Raw genomic sequence first — 21,132 nt, forward strand, 5'->3', positions numbered from 1 at the left:
AACACAAATTAATGAGTACGAATATGAATCTATTCAATTATATTAAGGATGAATTCATTTTATTTTGCATAGTCCAAATTAGTTTAAAATAGTTTTCAATTTTGAAAACTGTTGGCTAAATATGCAATCATTTAAAGCGTTTCATAAACAATAAAAGAAAAGAATAAGACTCGCAACCAACTTTTTTAGCTACTTGATTTTGAAAGATGCATGTCCATTAGTAAGGCGTACGTTTTAAAAAGTAATATTGTAATTTTGAACAAACCTTTGTTTTTTTCATCGCATTCAGAGTGAAAAGTAGAGTGAGACTAAACAACCATAATACCTGTTTTGTTTTTTTTTTTTTTTTTTATTCGACTGGATGGCAAACGAACAAGTGGGTCTTGATGGTAGGATCACCACCGCCATAGACAACTGCAACACTGGGTATTGCAGATGCGTTGCCAACTAGAGGCCAAAGAAGGAATACCTCAAGTGCCAGTTATTCACGGCTCTTACTCTCCACGCGAAACACAACAGTGCAAGCACGCTACTCACGGCGGATAGCGAGCAAGATGGTGGTAGCAATCCGGGCGGACTTGCACAAGGTCTACCACCTGCAAACTGCTACTGGTAGTTTTTGAACAATCTACTATTAAAATTGTGTTCCAAGCATATTCCTTATTATACCAATAAGTCAAGACAAATTTGCACGTGGAATTTATTAACTAAATTAAACTACAGGGTAGTAGGGCTCGCTGAGAATGCGACATTTGTCGTCGTTAGTAGAGTACAGCATGAACCCTCCTCCCCACTGCTCGCCGTAGGAGTTCTTCACGATCCAGTAGTCGTCCCCGTCGCGGGTCCCGTAGCCCACTATGGTCACGGCGTGGTTTATACCGGAATCATCACTAAAAAAGGTAAGCATTTAAAACAAATTTTTGTATTTATCAACAGTACGTAAGCTCAACAAAATATAAGATTTAACTTTGCAACCCGCCGCGGTATATACCTTTTGTGTCGCAGTTACGGAATGTCGCCTCAAACTATAAAGGCTCATTAGTAGTTTTGTTTAGCAAAACTAGGGATGTGACATTCTACATAAGAAATCGATTTTTTAATTAATCGATTATTTTTTAGCATGCAAAATCGATTAATGAATAATCGATTTTTCATTAAAAAAATAATCAATTTTGTTATATTTATAGATTTTTTCCTAATTTTTTGATTAATATTCACAATAAACGCAATAGTGAATGTTTGATTAGCTAAATTAATGAAGTAAACTGTTTCAAAAGCACAGAAGGGCTGCCATCGTAGAAGCACAGAAATGTAATATCTCCATGGAGATTGTATTTTTGACAGTTTGTGCTCCGTGGTTATATAAGCCTAAGATCGCCTTTTTTACATATATGTCATTGTTTGTCAATTGTGTTTGTTTACTTCATCATCCCAGCCTATATACGTCCCACTGCTGGGCACAGGCTCCTCTCAGAGAACAAGAGGGCTTGGGCCATAGTTCCCACGCGGGCCAGTGCGGATTGGGAACTTACACACACCACTGAATTGGCTCACAGGTTTGTGCAGGTTTCCTCACGATTTTTCCTTCAACGAAAAGCTCGTGGTAAATTTCAAATGTAACCCGCACATGAATTTCGAAAAACTCAGAGGTGCGAGCCGGTTGAACCCACGACCTCTGCTTGAGAGGGATAGGTCAAACACTAGGCCAACCACGGCTTCACGGTTTTTACTTATTTTGTACAATAAAGAGTTTACATACATACATACATACATACATACGTACTTATGCCGGGGGTGGCAGATGAAAAATCAACTAAGATTGATTTTTGATTATAATTTTTTCATTATAATCGATTTTTACTTTAAATAATCTATTTGAATCGATAATTTCCATAATCGATTATTTTTTCACATCCCTAAGCAAAACAATCAGCAACACTACTGAAGGGAAACTTATCGAGAATGCATATGTATAGCTAGTTCGATCGACTTTCGTTCATAGTTAATTCTCGTCTAATCACAGTTCTGCAGGTGAGGTGGCCGCCCGGATTGCTACCACCATCTTGCTCGCTAATCCTGCCGTGATTCAGCAGTGCTTGCACTGTTGTGTTTCGGCGTGGAGAGCAAGACAGCCGGTGAAATACTGGCACTTGAGGTATCCCATCTTATAGGCCTCTAGGTTGCAACGCATTTGCAATCACCCTGGTGTTACAGGTGTCTATGGGCGGTGGTGATCTCTTACCATCAGGAGACGCACTGCTCGTTTTGCCATCCAGTCGAATAAATAAAATAAACACGCTGCTACGACTTCCCACTTATGTATGTATGTATGTATGTAAATACTTTATTGTGCATAAAACACAAAAATAATACAAAAAGAAAACAACAAAAACAAAAGATACAACGGCGAACATACACTTATTGGCTGGTAGAGTTTTTGTATCAATTACTATTCATATTTACCATGTTGGATCATAGAAAATTCCGCTGGAGTAGAAACTGAATGCGTCATTGGCCTGTAACAGGACCGTCACAGGACCGTATTTGTAAAGGGCCACCTTCATCGCGTTGACGCTCATAGGCGTCGCCAACGCGAAGCCTCTGATTTTGAACACTTCTGTTGCGTTCTCTGTGTGGCAATATCCATTCTGTAAAGTAAACAATGGAATAATGTGAAATAATGTAAAAAATATATTTTCATTCAATGAAGTGTTCCATACTCGTACATGCTTCTGGTCTACACGTAAAGACCAAGAGCCGCAGCATTTAGATTTTAAAGGGGGGGAACGCCCGATTTAACGAAAATTTGCATTTTAAAGTTGAATATTTTGCAAACAGATTGTGGGGTGAAGCTCCAATAGAGAGATCTCTCTCCAGGCAGGTTGTTTGCCTGGGGACGAAGTCCGAAGGAAGAGCGACGGAACTTGTATATATGCGACGGTTGAAAACTCGATAGCGCGATGTAGACATGGTCGGATTTCTATTGTTTTCACTAGATGGCGCTAGGAGTCGCTACATCAGCCCCCCTTTTTAGACCGAAGGTCGGTGGGAGTGCGTGCAGTCTGTTGCGTCATGTGGGCCTTGCAGGTGCCAGTTCTTGAGTGTGTTGCTCGGAGCCTTGTTGGCGAGCGTTGAGTTGAGTTGCGTTGAGCTGCGTAGCTGTGGGTGAGCCGTGTTGAGCGGTGGCGTGAGCTGCGGTGAGTGCGTTGAGTTGGGTTGTCACACTGTAGACACCAGGCATATGTAGGTACATGCTAGTGGTGCACGGTGTGGTTGTCTGGCCTGCCTGTGAGACTACGTCTTCGTCTTGGATGTCTTCGAAGGCTGCGTTTGTGTCCATTGTGGGGTCACCAATGTGGACTTCGGTCCCCAGGCATAACACCTGCCTGAGAGAGATCTCTCTATTGGACTCACCCCACAAGATAACTGAATCGAAAAATCGTCTTAGCAACCCCCTAATGGTTTTTAAAGACCTATCCAACGATATTCCACACTACAAGGTTGGATGAGAAAAAAAATCACCCCCACTTTACGTCTAAGCGAGGTACTCTAAAAAAAATTGTTTTTGAATTTTACATTGTACCATTTTGTCGGCATAGTTAATATATATGTTCGTGCAAAATTACAGCTTTCTAGCATTGATAGTCCTTGAGCAAAGCCGCGGACGGACAGACAGACAGACAGACATGGCGAAACTATAAGTATGTCATTTTGGCTCCGGAACCCTAAAAAGAGTTGGATAATTATATTGTCGTAGTAAATAGACGTATTTTTTTCTATCTTGTTACATATTTTCAGTGCATTCCTTTTATAGTTCACTATCCACTTATGTAGGGGAAAATTACCTACTTACATCTACAGATGTATGTGGTACTTGTAAAGTGATACTTCAGCATTATTAGGAAGATTATCACCGTCACTCAAATTTCTATAAATTTTTACACTAAAATATTAATCGAAGTTTAATAAGTCTTATCCATCTTATGCCCGCCCGGATTGCTACCACCATCTTGCTCGCTAATCCTGCCGTGAAGCAGCAGTGCTTGCACTGTTGTGTTTCGGCGTGGAGAGTAAGACAGCCGGTGAAATTACTGGCACGTGAGGCATCCCATCTTAGGCCTCTAGGTTGGCAACGCGTCTGCAATACCCCTGGTGTTGCAGATGTTTATGGGCGGTGGTGATCTTTTACCATCAGGAGACCCATTTGCTCGTTTTCCATCCAGTCAAATAAAAAAAATAAAAAAAATCTTTCGTCACCATGCATCCATCCTCCGCCCTTTACTAATGAATATTGTATAGATGGTACTTGGCTGGTTTTAATTTATAATTACACCCCCTTAGAAAGCGCAGGAAACAGACTAACTTGTAATTTGGTACGCACATGTAGGCAAGATAACAATGCAAGCGTAGTCTACAAAAAACTTACTAAAGTTTACATTAAAAATGTTTTCTTTTTTAATAAAATCTTAAACGTACTTGAGCCTTGTAGCCGCCGTAGCCTTCCTCCAAGGGCAAGCCGTGCTTCATGACGTAGCGAAGCGACCTGCTAGGAAAGCCCCCCTCGCAGCCCTGATTGCTGACAACTGCGTCACTGACATCACACATTGAAGGCATTAGTAAATCATATTTTCCAGTGTTTATGGGTCATCGTTCATCCACCATTACGTTTTCTAGCAACAGCAAAACCTATTAGATAATACGGACAGCCATATTTAAAAAAAAACAACATAATATCGAGTATTTTTTTTACTGAGTTATTTTTAGGATACTTAGTTATTATTTAAAATGTACTTTCACTAATTTATTTTAATGTGTGTTACTTTTAATTACATCATCATCATCATCATCATCATCATCAGCCGGAAGACGTCCACTGCTGGACAAAGGCCTCCCCCTTAGAACGCCACAATGAACGACATAATGTAACGAAAATACAAACAGACATGGAAGCGCAGAAAAACCAGAAAAGAGGCCTACACCACTGCTGGACAGGAATCTAGACACGAATTTTTCCTGTGCATATATATCTCGAGTTGCTTATTTCTACTTTGCTACTTAAGCAGCAGCACTAGCACTAGCGGATACCCGTAAAAGTAACAAATTTGTAGTTGAAAAATGAAAATACAAAAAGACTCCAAAAAACCAATCATAATTACATAATGTAACACATAAAAAATTAAGTAGTTATAAACGTTGATACTATTCTACGTAACAACACTCAGTCAAAATTTCTCCTTAACTGGTTTGGAACCGGAGCATCCACCCTACCCATAGGTAATTGGGCCAATCAACTATTTTACCGACACTTTGGGCGTCTCCTGCGTTACCAAAATTGTCTCTGGCGTTACCAAAAAATCGTACTCTCAACAAGATATTTCACAGTTTAATAGGTTGAACTTACGTAGCATAGCATGTATTCATCTATTATCTATTAAATTACAGAAAAAAACATGTTTACTTACAAAAATCTGCAATTGTTTGAAAAATGTCTTGGACTTAGTGTGGGTAAAAAAGTTGATTGGCCAAAATAACAATACGTACCAATAAAAAAATCAGAAAGCATTTGAAACTAGATAGTAGTATAAGCAGTGGCCGTATGCGGATCGTTAATGTTGACGTTCGCAATCGCAATCACTATCTCTTTCTACCCTCATCTTACACCGTGTGACAGAAACAAGTGGTGCGAACGATTGGAGTTATGGCTTAGTAATAAGACCTTGAAGCCAAATTATAATTTAATGAAAACTATAGTGATTTATGGGAAGCCATGGTGGCCTTGTGGTTTGACCTATCGCCTCTCAAGGAGAGGGTCGTGGGTTCGAACCCCGGCTCGCACCTCTGAGTTTTTCGAAATTCATGTGCGGAATTACATTTGAAATTTACCACGAGCTTTGCGGTGAAGGAAAACATCGTGAGGAAACCTGCACAAACCTGCGAAGCGATTCAATGGTGCGTGCGAAGTTCCCAATCCGCACTGGGCCCGCGTGGGAACTATGGCCCAAGCCCTCTTGTTCTGTTGCCTGTGCCCAGCAGTGGGACGTGTATAGGCTGGGATGTATAGTGATTTACTACGTTACCCCTATTTGTCTTACCCCCAAGAGCAATCGATCAGAGTCTGCTCGCTGAGGTCACGCAGCCTGCCGTCCAGACGAGCCAGGGCACCCTCCACCGCCGCCACCGTGGCGAAGCTCCAACAAGAGCCGCAGCTGCCCTGATCTGCAGAACCAACATAGTCTCACCAAGGAAGAGAAGAAAGAGAACTTGTATCGCTGCTCCGCTATTACAGCCTTAGGCTCTGTTTCTACCAGAGATGTGCGTATTGTGTGTGTGTATTGCGAGGAATATGTCTTTTATAAACCATATAAACGCTTTAATTACCTGCGAGTATCCCCGCACAGCATATCTCTGGTGGAAACAGCTGAGCTTTCTATGGTTCGTGAAAAACACATTTCTTGCACAGCGTAGGTGCAAAAAAATAGGTGGCGGAAACAGAAACAGAAAACAAGAACAAACAAAAAATCAATAATATTAAAATAAATACAAATGATATGATTATATAAATACAATATACTTATACAATACAAATACTACTAACATAAAATAGCAATATCAATTGTCAAAAAGGCCGTAATGGGAGAAAAGGATAAGAAATTAGGAAATAAAATAAATAAACACAGAAAGACTGAGGACAGAGTTGAGAAGGCAGTGTCAAGAAGTGAGCCGTGACTGACGAGGTTTTTTGAAAATAGGAAGAGATTTAGCTTTCCTCACATCTAGGGGAAGAGAATTCCATAGAAGGATTGAGGTGATAGCGAAGGAGTTATGATAGAACTTATACTTAGGAAGAATTTGGAACAGTTAGAAGTAAATGTTGAGAAGACCGAATGGAAGACAGGAACTTAAAACGTTGTTGGAGATTATTTGGAGCCTAACACAGCTTTAATGTTCTGTTTGGCTTGCGCTAGAGTCGACGACCTCGAAGCCACCATAAATCATTATGCGTGGGCTAATAAAAAGTTATGTACCTTGTACACCCTCTGTGACAATTAAACATTAGGTATTATGAATTATTAAGTGAGTCTTCTGTACTTGTACTATTATTTATTCTGTGCTGACGACTATTTCGAATTTTGTCGGACTAGCCCATTTCTGACTTAACAAAACATGCTTTTTTAAACCCCCGACGCAAAAAGAGGGGTGTATAAGTTTGACCGCTATGTGTGTCTGTGTGTGTCTATTTGTCTGTGGCACCGTAGCTCCTAAACGGGTGGACCGATTTGGATGCGGATTTTTTATATGATAGCAAGTTTTCTAGCGATTGTTCTTAGACATGTTTTATCAAAATCGGTTCAGCTGTTTTTGAGATATCGAACTATGAAATGACAAGACTGGTTTGGGGTGTATCTGAGGTTTTGTATATTTATTATGTGAAATGTATATATCAGATTTTTTTTATGCCGGTGGAAGCATTCTACACTTCCACTGAACGTAGATATAGTGTTTAGTTTGTAACTGAGGGACCCCATGCATCCCTGTATTATTATTATTCTTTTTCTCTATTAATTTTTTCTTTAATTTTACACTGTAGTTTTTAAGCATTTTATTTGTAATTATTTTATTTTGAAAAAAATACTTTCTGCCAACTTTCTTGCGGCGCATTCTTCTTGGCAATGATGGTATTCCTGAAAGCGCTGATAGTTTAAAAAATGACGTGTAAAAGTGCCCATTGCGGCCTATTTACTGAATAAATGACTTTATTTGAATTTTATATAATAAAAATGAAAAAAAAAACACATTTTCTTACTTTTAATAGGGGTGATGAACCCTTCCATTCTCATGTCGTACTCCTTTGGTAGATGGGTGACGATCTGGTTGACCTCCGCCTCAGAGTGGGGGAAGGGGATCGAGCCCGCGGGGTGGGGCGATGCGCGGGCGCCGTGCCTTAGACGCAGCTCCTCGGTGGACAGGTCGGAGAGATGGTTCATGGCTAGTTTGTAGCCTAAGTTCTTGCTGTTGTGATCTACAACTAATCTGTAAGAAGCACAACCGTGGAGTGAACATTTAGATACTATTTGTTTTTACTAGCAGTGCGTCTTGCTTAACAATATGTTTTTTTTAAACGACAGGCGCTGGACGGGCTTAGAACTTAGAACCTGCATATCATGGCTATACGAGTCAATTATCCAACTGGACCACCCACAAAAAACCCGAAAATCTTGATCGCTTGCATATATTTTTTAGACGACCAGATGGCCTAGTGGTTAGAGAACCTGACTACGAAGCTTGATGTCCCGGGTTCGATTCCCGTGTCGGGGCAGATATTTGTATGAAAAATACGAATGTTTGTTCTCGGGTCTTGGGTGTTTAATATGTATTTAAGTATGTATCTATCTATATTATATTTATCCGTTGCTTAGTACCCATAACACAAGCTTTGCTAAGCTTATTTGGGACTAGGTTAATTGGTGTGAATTGTCCCGTTATAAAAATGGAATGTGTCCTAAGTGTGTCCTGCGCTAAGGTGCGCATGCGCGTCATTCAATTTTGACTGACATTTATTTTGCAAGTTTAGTTAGCTCACGTCAAATTTTGCATTTTTGATTGTGAACAGCTCTAATAATAATAATAATAATTTATTTCAAACCAGGTCCATACAAATTACAAAATTAAAATACAATAAAATAAAGAAAACAGTATCAGTAGAAACTTAAAACTAAAACTAAACTAAAATAAAACTAGAGGTGCGCATGCAAGCGCCCCCACCGGCTTAACATAGGGCTGTCCCATCGCTCGGGTAGTAGAAAAGAAATAAGCAACCTGAGATATGTATGCATAGGAAAAATTCGTGTCTAGATTCCTGTCCAGCGATGGTGTAGGGGTTATAGCACGCAGCACGGATTGCTGAGGACCTGGTTTCGATTCCCAGCGCTGGTCTCTTTTTCTGTATTTTCGATGTCATTATCAATATATATGACACGTCATTGAAACGTTACATGTAAGTAATTTATGCATCTGACTTGCATCACGCGAGCCAACCAATCCCTGCTTTGTTTCTGAATTTTAACCAATCAACAAGCACGTCTATTTGCAACCTTGTAATTGATTCGTATTTGAATCATAAGTCATTTTCTTTCTTTCTTTGGTGGAATTTGTTCTGAGATACGCTTCCTGACTTTTTTTTTTTTTTTTTTTTTTTATTTTTATTCGTAGGCCATGTCATCATCATCATCATCATCATCATCATCCCAGCCTATTTACGTCCCACTTCTGGGCACAGACCTCCTTTTAGAATGAGAGGGCTTGTGCCGTAGTTCCCACGTGGGCCCAGTGCGGATTGGGAACTTCACACATACCATTGAATTACTTCACAGGTGTGTGCAGGTTTCCTCACGATGTTTTCCTTCACCGTAAAGCTCGTGGTAAATTTCATATATATTTCGCACATGAATTTCGAAAAACTTAGAGGTTCAGGCCAGGGTTTGAACACACGAATTTCTGCTTGAAAGGGTCAAATCCTAGGCTACCACGGTTTTGTCATGTATCGCAACTATATAAGTCCTGGGATATTATTTGGCCGAATTTTAAATGTCATAATGTATAGTTTTCTTTAATTTCCATTTGTCATAAAGTAATTTAATTCTGATATATCTAATATTGTCTTCAGAATTTATATTAAACTAACCTAACCTAACATACCTACTGCATTCTATAATATACGAGTAGCATTAAAAAATAAGCAAACAGCAAAATTCTATATATTTTAAGGTAAACGTTGATATGGCAAGTCAAATTATGACAAATTAAATAATGGGAAACAAAGTGGTTCTTAAGTCATACATAACTCCTACATTCAAAACCGGTTGGAAAGACGGAAGAAAAGATGATGGATGATGAATCCGTATAACCACGAGATACGGGTCCGTATCCGTTAACTCTAATTCAATGAAAATAACATTTATAGGCAAAATAACATACTGCCAGTTCTTTTGGAATATTTTTTTCCTCTTTTCATGCTCTGCTTGACTTCGGTATTTTCTATTGTGACGCTTCTTAAAGCTGCAACAAAATTACAGAGGGTGTTAGGCGTAATTAATTCTGCATAATTTAATTAGTGTTTTGTCAGGGTCTGTAATATGCTGAAATAGACAATTGCTGGTTTTCAACCACCGACATGCTGAGTCGACCTTTTTATAACAGCATCTACGTATGTTTATGTTTGTATTTTAAACTTGTTTATGCATTATTGTTATAAATAAATGTTTTTCAACTAGGGTTTCCGATTGTGATAGTATATCTTAACCTTGTGACCTTAAAATGGACGTTTGTTCGAACGTAAAAGTATAGTTGAATCTACAAGTGATTTCAAAAAAATTAAGCATCAAGGGACCCGACTGCCGATTTAAAGTTTTTAGTAGGCAGTCGGTTTTTAGCTTAATTTTATGTAATCCCAAAATCCTAAAGAAGCAATACTCGTAATAATAAAATAAACATTAGTATAGTAGGAGAGAGATAACACATACTTTGTATACATAGATTAAGGCACTTGTCCTACCGCCGACGATGAGCGAGAAGCGAGCAGAGCGAGTAACTAGAAACGAGTGGGCGAGCAGTGAAAAGCGAGTGTTCGAGCACGACGGGCGATTACTCGCTCCACTCGCTCGAGCCGGGTATTGCTGAGCTAGTTTTATAGCTCAGCGAGTTTTATAGCTCTTGTCGCTGCGACAAAAGATGTAAGAGCGAGTTCTCGCCGGCAGTGTGAACCGCCAGCGATCAACGATTAATATACATATGTCCCTTTTACTCACACAGGAACTTATATCTTTTGTTCGTTTCTTGAGCGAGAAAATAGTCGATAGCCAATCTTTTCCTCGCCGGCGGTGAGACAACTGCCTTAGTAGTGTCTATATAATTGAAATTAAAACTTAAAAATTCAAATTATTTAGGTACCTTTCGAAGGCAATATCAACGTCGCCCCGAATCGCAGGGTGTAGTACTTGCAAGGTTCCATGTAAATCTTCATTAGCAACATCGCAAAGATCTGTAAAAGAAACGTGCTTGAACCAGCCCAAAAAGCCCGCTTTAAAAAGGACCAAAAAATATTAATATATCATGGGACACTTGACACCAATTGACCTAGTCCCAAACTAAGCAAGCTTGTACTATGGATACTAGGCAACGGATAAACATAAATACCTATACCTTACTTACTTAAATTTTAATACATATTAAACATCCGAGACCCACAACAAACTTTCATACTATAACGTTTTAAGCTTTCGCGATTTTCACTTATAGTCAAAATACCACAAAAGGGACTTTATCACGCTAAAACACGAGTACCTAATATTTACCTCGACGTTTCAACCACATTACAGTGGCCGTGGTCATTACTAGTGTGTTTTAGCGTGATAAGTAAGTCCCGATTGTGTTATTTTGGCAACATTCGTACCTACTATCGAACCGGACCTCAAGCTTCGTAGTCATGTTCTCTAACCACTTGGCCACCCGGTCGTCATGACTATAACTCAATCAAATCATGTCCCACTGCTGGGCAAGACCTCTTAAAATGGGCTTAGATGTTAGGGGGCCCAGTGTGGATTGGAAATTACAAATACATGTAAGTAATACAATTCTCCAGTTCGATGTACTTATATTTCTATAATTCTACATCATAAAGACCACGATAAAATCTGGTCTGGTCTGGCGCGCGCTTCGCGGGTTCACGGTGGATGCAAGGCGCTTCCAACCGAGGCAACTGGAGGTCTATCAGGGAGGTCTATGCCCAACAGTGGACGTCCTACGGCTGAGATGATGATGGTAGTGATTATGGATGCGTAAGTCAGTGTCACAAAAATAAACTATTGTAAAATAGCTATTGACTATTTCGTGTGGTCACGTAACCACCACATTTGGCTCAGAACAGTAAAAATAAATTAATCAATCAATTAAATACTTCATTTTACATAATAACATGGTGTACAAAATCCTGGTGTACAAAAGTCTTAAATATTATTAGGTTTCACATGCTCTGTTGAAGGACACGTAAAATACAATTTAATCAAATTAACAAAATGAGTAAAAATAATGAATGTAAAATTTTAATGTCAAGATACAAATAATGAAGTAGCGTACCTTCATCGGCATCCAGGTCTTTGTAGCAAATCAATGGCTCGTAGCTGAAGTAATTATATATCACATGTAACGTCATCGTGCCTTTAAATGTATTGAATGTTTTCTTAACAATCCTGAAATACGAATAACCTGTAGCTGTTGGTAAAATTGGAGTAGGTACAAAAGCACTAAATAGGTTAACAAATAAAACTAATGTAGTCTTGCAATGTTGCCATACATGCTTCCGCATTGTAAGTTTCTTTGCTCAACGACCGAGGTCGCAATGAAACTAAGTGAATTCACGATATACTTAACTATAATTTTATTTCCAGAACAATACAGGTCCAACTATAAAAAAGGTATATTAGGTACAATAAAATTAAATAAACTAAAACTATAATAAATCTAAAAATGGACCCTGCGGCATGGTACCAAAGATGCTGGCAGCATTTCCCCGCTGGATCGCAAGACTGATGCGTTGAGCGAGGAAACTGCCAGCTCTTCGGTCTCCTGTGGTATCTCTGAGTCTCTTTGATAGATCTTTGAAGAGACTCAGAGCGCCAGGGCCCCACGGACCAAGGGTCTCGATGCCGAAAGGTACAAAATCATATTCGGCACCGAGACCACTGTATAATAATGTCACAGCGTCTATCTGCACCCTCCCGTTTACTTACTGGACTGGTACGTCAACGCCCCGGGCCCCCTTGTAGGTGTACATGATATTCTCTTCTCTAGTGTCATCGTATTCATCCGTCTCCTGCCAGACATCCACCTGCCTGCCTTCATGCTGCTGGTTCCCTGAGGGCATTAACTCATTGTGTTTTAAAAACTGTAGATTCTTAACTTTATTGCGTGTTTCTGATAGCTAAGCGGTTAGGTTAGGTTATGTTAAGTTATCATTAACATTTTTGATACAAGATTTTTTTGTTGACTGTACTTTTTGACGACTTGACTTGCGCTGTCACCCAAACTACATTTACATACCAAATTTAAAGTCGATGCCATTAACCGTTGAAGAGTTCCATCCTGCGGAGACGATCCTGGCCGGACTACCAGAATGTCACTGCCAGATCATTGTATTGTCACGCAATTTACAATAAAATAAATATTTCAAGTCAATCTACTGAAGCAGGTCTGATTTAACTTGCAAGATTTGACTACAGACATGCAGACGACAGACAACGGGACAGGTGAAACTAAATAAAAGCTTGTAATTTAGTAGAGCGTCCGATGGCCACAGGAGTTTTTTTTTCGAAATTTTACATAAGGCTGTCGGCACTGGAAAAATACTTGAACAAGCCTGTGGATATTTATCGAGATAAATAAATACTCAAAGGAAAACGCCCAAATTGACGTAAGCGCCACACGAAAACGTGCTAAATAGAGGATGTGGGATAGATCCCGTTAGTGGTATTTCTGCCAAGTTTCTTGCGGCGCATTCTTCTTGGCAATGATGGTCTTTCCGAAAGCGCTGGTAGCTTAAAAGTTTTGGTATTTTGACTATAAGATGAGGTGTGTGATTTTTTTTATGAATAAAATTGTTTACCTGCGTACACATAGCCTCCCTCCACTGGAAAGGCGTCGTGGTTTTGTTCTTCTTCGCTTATGTTCTTTTTGTAGCATTGCATTACATTTTTTTCAGTTTCCGTCGTTTTGGGGGAGATCTGAATAATTTTTACAACATTTTGTGATTTTTCGCACAAAATGTAAAAACAAAATGTGCTGGTGTGGGACGCTACTTGCGTAGACGTGACACTAGCTCCTTCCACGTCCGCGGAACAGCTATTCAAGCTGGTGCAGCAGCAGAGGCGGCGGAAAAACTCAAAATAAACAAATACAAAGGTCTCGACCCTGAATACAACTTTGTTCCATTCGGTGTTGAGACCTTAGGTCGGTGGGGGCACAGCGCAAAAAATATTTTTAAAGAATTATCTAAACGTCTTTCGGATACAACAGGGAACCTAAGAGCTGGCGCAGTGTCCTCGCACAACGTATCATCATTGCTATACAGCGAGGAAATGCAGCATCTTTTGGTCCATGCCGCAGGGGGTTACTAAAAATCTATTTGGAACTACTTAAATAAACATCAATAAAACTTCTGAGCCGTGGTGGCCGAGTGGTTTGACCTAAGGCCTCTCAAGCAGAGGATCGTGGGTTCAAACCCCGGCTCGCACCTCTGAGTTTTTCGAAGTGTTAGACTAGCATCTGGTAGCACGAGGTACGGTTATTGTGTTGCTCTGAAGATGAACCCTGCACTAGCTACTGCTAACGCATTTTTGTTACCATAGAGGTCTATCGTAAGGTTAGCAAAATAATGCTTTTTAGTTCAATTTTATCTGTTGCCCGCGACTCCATTCATGTAGAATTCGTTTATAGCTATCCCGCGGGAACTGCACAATTTTCCGGGATAAAAACTATCCTATGTCCTTCCACGGGGCTCAAACTATCTGTATACCGAATCTCATTTCAATTGGTTCATCGGTTTAGACGTGAGCAACAAACAAACAGACTTATAAACTTTCGCATTTATAATATTAGTGCATATCTGCATTTCATTTAATTAAATGCCCGGATCATGTAACACAGGGCCTAGAGCATTAGATTATTAAATTTTTCGGAAGCTTTGTTATCATCATCATCATCCCAGCCTATATACGTCCCACTGCTGGGCACAATGAGAGAGCTTGGGCCGTAGTTCCCACGCGAGCCCAGCGCGGATTGGGAACTACACACACGCCATTGAATTGCTTCGCAGGGTCTTTCAGGTTTCCTCGCGATATTTTCCTTCACCGTAAAGCTCGTGGTAAATTTCAAATGTAATTCCGCACATGAATTTCGAAAAACTCAGAGGTGCGCGCCGGTGTTTGTACCCACGATCCTCTGCTTGAGAGGCCATAGGTCATACCATTCGGCCACCACTTTTCTACCTTTCTATGCAATAAGCTATTTTCATTTTACTTTCATTACCGTATAAACTTGTCCCTCGTTTCCGCTGGTATCGAATTCCGCCCAGTAGTAGTACCGCTGTACCATGCCACCTGATACATCGATGCGCGAACGATTGTACTCCGCACTGTACCTACACAGATCACAGAATCACTTGGTATCCCAAGTAGCAAAATATGGTCCTGTAACACCTAGGGGCATGTATTTTTTAGTCCTATAGAATACTTAAAAACGTACTTATAATCAATCTGATAACGTGCAAGTTTAGTGCTATTAAGTACTAATCTCTTAGAAGCCACGACCAAGACCACCAATTCTATACAATCTTTGACCTACAGCGACTATTTCTACAACGTTTATAGGATCTCATGTCTTATAGAAGGAAGAATTAAGACCTTAATAGGAGTAAACATTTCTATTACATGCGTTTAAATAGATGATTGACCTATTGCAGCTATATTTTTATAACATTTATAAGATTACGTATACTACAATGGAAATAAATAGGACCTTAATGTGAGTAAACGGTTTTATGAAATACGTTTATGGGACATCAATACTAAAAAGTCTTATAAGATGCGTTTATAAGACCATGCTCTAGTAAGAGTCTTTTAAAGTTATCCTATAAAGTTTACGGGACTAAGTTATAGGATTGAAAGTTCTTGTAGGGTGTAGTTAATGTACGACTTGTTAATGCGCGCTTAAATAATGCACGGTCTGATAATCCGTGCTTATGTGCACGAATTATCATGCCGTTCATTATCACCCCGTACCGAACTAGCAGGGAACCAATAATGTACGCGCAATAATGTACGACGCGATAATCCGAAGCATTATGTCTTCCGATTATCATGCCTTACGATTTCCGTGATTGAAATAAAAAAAATACGTACGAAGGGCAAGAGCGGCGAGCAAGGCTGCTGCCTCGCTCGCACGCCCTCGCCCTTCAACCTAACCCGGCCGGGTCGGTTCAGCTCCGACTATATCGATCTCGCTCGCTGCGCTCGCTCGATCCGCGGCGAAAAATGTCTATTTATTTGAATCGATTGTATTCAGATTATCACGTCGTACATTATCACTACGTACATTACAGCGCGCGCAATATTTTGTACGCCCTGATAATGCGCGACCATGATAATGTACGGCATGATAATCGGAAGCAATCATGCTTCGGATCCTGTGATATTTGGTTTCTACATGGTTTCTACTTGGTTTCACAATAAATTATTTATTGAAAACTCGAGTGAAAAAATTGTGTTCATATTATTTGGAAAATAGTTTTGGCTACTCCTTTGTTGCCCCAGGGCCTCTATACCTCTAAATCCGGCCCTGGTTGTATTGTATTGTAAAACTCATAAATAAAAACACATGAAAATAACAGTAAACAAGAGAAAGAGATGTACAGTTGCGGAATTAATGTTCAGTACCTATAACTGCTTTATCGAACTGCTTTAGCACGGCGAACAGATGGCCGTTGAGGCCGAAAATTCCTCGAATGGAGACCGCGGATCGGCAAGCGCAGCGTAGGACGTCCACCAATGAGAAAGACGGATGACCTGGTTAAAGCCGCGGGTTTACGGTGGATGCAAGCCGCTTCCAACCGAGGCAACTGAAGGTCTATGGGGGAGGCCTATATCCAACAGTGGACGTCCTACGGCTGACATGATGATGATGATAAATACATACCATAATTCAATAGGCTCCTTCAGGTTACTAATGAGATCTATCATCTCCGCCTTGAGGTAGTATTCGGAAGGCAGAACCAAAGCGTCAGTGGTTAAGTCATCATCTAATGATTAAAAAAAAAATTACTTGTATATCAAATCTCTTAATTTATTTCATACTAGCTTTTGCCCGCGGCTTCGTCCGCGTGGGATTCGGTTATCGCACGCTGTTCCCTCGGGAACTGTGCATTTTTCCGGGATAAAAAGTAGCTTATGTTACTCTCTGGCTCATAAACTATCTTTATGCCAAAAATCACGTCGATCCGTCGCTCCGTTTTAACGTGAAAGACGAATAAACATACAAACACACACACTTTCGTATTTATAATATTAATATGGACTAGATGTTGCCGTACTCCGCTTTCTCGTGGGAACTATGCAATTATACCAATCAAATTGAATTAAACTAAACAATGTCAAATTAAATAAAAAATTTAACCAATTACAAATCAAATCACATTTGTTTCTATTAAATATTGTCACTACTTTTAAAAGTGTTGGCCAAACAGTATCATGGTTCATAATATAGGTACAGCACTGTAATAGACGGACAGACGGATGAATTATTTTCTCGCCAAGTAAATAAACTTTAGACTTAGACTTTAAATAAACTTAACTTAGAAGCCGTGATGGCCTAGTGGTTTGACCTATCGCCTCTCAAGCAGAGGGTCATGGGTTCGAACCTCGGCTCGCACCTCTGAGTTTTTCGAAATTCATGTGCGGAATTACATTTGAAATTTACCTCGAGCTTTGCGGTGAGGGAAAAAATCGTGAGGAAACCTGCACAAACCTGCGAAGCGATTCAATGGTGCGTGCGAAGTTCCCAATTCGCACTGGGCCCGCGTGGGAACTATGGCCCAAGCCCTCTTGATCTGAGAGGAGGCCTGTGCCCAGCAGTGGGACGTATATAGGCTGGGATGATGATGATGAATTAAACTAATATATCGATGGTGGAAGTCTCAATTGGCGTAAGGGACAAAATACCGAAAATCACTTTTAAACATAGAAAATTAGAGTTTTTTTTCTCTGTCGATTGGTAGTATTCAAGTTACGATACGCCCCTTACTTTTGCTGTTATCAACATTATTATTTTAAATAAAATAGCTTAAGGACATGATATAAAATATTTGAGCTGAAAAATGGCGTAAATGTATTATTTTTTAATATTTGGGTCGTAAGGGGCTGTGGCAGTCTCATATGTCCTTTTACGACTCGGCTCATGTCGTTAAAAAAACCCAACAAATATAATAAAAAGGCGTATGGGTCAATTATTGTTTCATTGCCCTTTACACCCCAACATTTATAACGAATAAGATAAAAAAAGCAAGAAGTTGTTGGGCGTAACCTTACCGCCTGTACCTATTTCTTGTACCTAATATGAAAATACTAACGCGGTCTACCTACTTCCACGCGCCGAGCGTTTGCGCATTGCACATTCGGTCAGTCGTGTCAGACACCGACGTCGAGCTAACATTTCCGTAATGGAATTTCAGTCAAGGATGTTGAGATAAATTTCTCTTAGCTACTTTGTTTATTTTAAGCTGTCCTGACAGATACTAATAAAGGAAGCCTGTGCCCAGCAGTGGGATGTATATAGGCCGAGATGATGATGCATACATAATAATAATTGGCCTGTATAATTAATTATGTATGTTGAGGGTTAAAAATGGTATAATCGAACGTCGCAAGGGACATTAAAAAACAGCAATTTATAAAATAATAAATACTTTTATGGGCGTAAGGGGTATAAAAAGCAAGAGCTAGAGTAAATTGTCAGTCGTAAGGGGCAGTAGCAAACAGACATTTAAAAAAAAGGTGTAATTGGTACGTCGTAAGGGGCATTAAACAACAGCAACTTATAAAATAAGGAATACTCTTATGGGCTTAAGGGACATCAAAAGCTAAAACTAGAGTAAATTGTTAGTCGTAAGGGACAGTAACAAACAGACATTTTTTAAAAATTGAGGTTACTTTATGGGTGTAAGGGGCACTTAAAGTAAAATACCTTGCTTGCTTCTTTTAGTTCATTAAATACCTTGTTAATGTTAGGTCGTAGGAGGCATCAAAAACAGATGGTTTTTAAGAACTTGTAGTGATTGAAACAACAACTCAAGCAAAGCATACTCCCCAAATGTGCAGAAAAAGTGCAAGCAAGCGTGCAAGAAAGCATGCAAGCAAGCAAGCATGTACCTAAGCAACCACCTAAGCAGGCTTGCAAGTGAGCATGTAATTTTGTCAATCAAATCAACAAACATGCAATTTTTATCGGCTGGGTTAGATGAACATCGCGGGTTACCCCGATCCCGCGATGACCGGTCTATGGTATCTAGTCAGCGCTCATGAAGCGGGCTGGCGTCCCACTCCCTCACAGCTGCAATCAGTGTGTTAGAGGAAGCATAAATAGTGCAAGCATGCATGCAAGCAAGCGTGAAGCCAGAAGGCAAGCATGCATGCAAACAAGAAATCAAGCAAGAACACTCCCAAATGTGCAGAAATAGTGCAAGCAAGCATGCAATCAAACATGCAAGCAAGCAAGCAAGCATGTAAGCAATAATGCAAGCAAGCAGAGTTAGTACGCCAGTGGTGGTAGTGAAAATCATTTCATCATCATCGTCATCAACAACATCATCAGTTCGTTTATCGCTACCCCCCGGAACTATGCTATTTTCCGGGATAAAAACTTATTTACTTGGCGATTTTTAACAGCTGCAATATCTTCCTTGACCCTCTCAGCTATAAACAAACAAGTCAGCCATAGCCGAGAATTTGTAGGAGTCAGGACCAAACCACTGGATTGAGCTTCACAATCCCAAAATTCTGTCCACGGAACGTCATTTCTACTCAAGAATGGTACTTCAGTTGAAATAAAAAAGCATAAAAATGTCAACCGGGACGATGGATATAAGCTTTCATCTTCGTGGAATCCTGTTATTAATAAGTGTCGACGTCGGGATTAGTGTTGTGAGTCGGTGTGATGGGGTGACAAATAAAAATCACCAATTGCGGGTTGTTCGTGATACGAGTGCTGGTACTATTAGTGATCAAGTGTGGGTAGTTCGAAGGACTCGCGCTGCTAGGCAGACTTGGACACCCCACACTTCAGTCCACTCGTGACCACGGCCACTGCAATGTTGCCGAAACGTCGAGGTAAATATTACTCGTGTGTGTTAGCGTGATAAGTCCCGTTGCTGGTATTTGACTATGAGTGAGAATCACGAAAGTTTAAAACGTTATAAAATTTATTTGAGTTTTATTTAACTTTTAACTTATAATGTCCATTTAAAGAAAATGTTACAAATTACATATTTTTTAAGGGGACGTGCAAAATTATGGCTTTTGCGCGTTATTTTAAATAATTAAAGTGGTTCTTTGAGTTAATTCACTATTTTTTTTAATTTTTCTACAGGAACTTACGTCCAAATATGTAGCAAATAAATATATAAAATGTCCTATAAGACCAAAAATCGGTTACTACATTATTTATTTAACGGTTTATGGGTGTAAGGGGCTATGACACTCGTATGTCACGGGCGTAAGGGACAGCTATTTTTCTTATTAAGCTTTTTACGAAAATGTCTATAGTTTCACGTTGAAAGCAAGAAAATTCAAGATTTTACGTAATTATAACGTCCTGCTAAGTTAAACATTAACAATGCTGTGAGGGTTTGAAAATTACCAAAAACTTCTTTTCGCTCTCCTGAAAAGTAGCATTTTGTCCCTTACGTCAATTGAGGACTTCCACCATCGATATACTTTTACCCATTAAAATATAAGCCGAACTGAAACTAAATAAAATAACAAATTTTAACACAACTATTTTTTCCATTTTGATCGTTTACTCAATATTAAACAAAATGAACAAATCAAATGAACTTTAATATTTATATTTTAATTTATAGGATTATCGTTATCGGTATCACATAGTTTAATTAACTGCACAGCACTTGTTACTACATATTTAAAAAGCGTCATTAAAATAATTTGTTATTTTAACGAGTTGTTTCAAAACAACTGAGGGGTCCGTACAAATTTACCAAATAAACCGAACTGATAATTCCTTTTTTTAAGTATTTTAAAAGCAAGCAAATTTTACATTTCATTCTTTCGTAGGAAAAAAACAGGTTTTTGCGATCTAGAGATACCTTCAATCTACGGGTATTACAATAATAATAATATAACATAACACCGGGTGTGGCCACGAGCAAATTATTAAAACATAGATCGAATTCGTCAAACTGAACAACATTAGTTCAGCGACTTTTAAAAATAATGTTTTTTTTAGATTTTCCCTTTTTCATACAAATTAAATACTGTCATCAATGTACGCCATCATAGAACCCAAATGACGTCG

At 39.4% G+C, this 21,132-nt stretch overlaps 1 protein-coding gene across 1 annotated transcript; it reads right to left on the reverse strand.

Annotated features, from left to right (window-relative positions):
- Window positions 1-712: 712 nt before the first annotated feature.
- LOC141441981 (cathepsin K-like) lies at window positions 713-20,648 on the reverse strand. The gene is made up of 13 exons (XM_074106865.1): window positions 20,541-20,648; window positions 16,744-16,846; window positions 15,079-15,190; window positions 13,658-13,775; window positions 12,786-12,909; window positions 12,133-12,245; window positions 10,948-11,038; window positions 9,976-10,056; window positions 7,805-8,031; window positions 6,093-6,216; window positions 4,477-4,591; window positions 2,464-2,648; window positions 713-890 (listed from the first exon to the last, which is right to left on the reverse strand). Exons 1-13 carry the CDS (start codon window positions 20,605-20,607, stop codon window positions 713-715), a joined length of 1,638 nt encoding a protein of 545 aa, XP_073962966.1. The 5' UTR covers window positions 20,608-20,648.
- Between the last annotated feature and the right edge of the window lie 484 nt (window positions 20,649-21,132).

This window comes from Choristoneura fumiferana, chromosome 24, assembly GCF_025370935.1.
Source record: "Choristoneura fumiferana chromosome 24, NRCan_CFum_1, whole genome shotgun sequence".
Taxonomy (NCBI): domain Eukaryota; kingdom Metazoa; phylum Arthropoda; class Insecta; order Lepidoptera; family Tortricidae; genus Choristoneura; species Choristoneura fumiferana.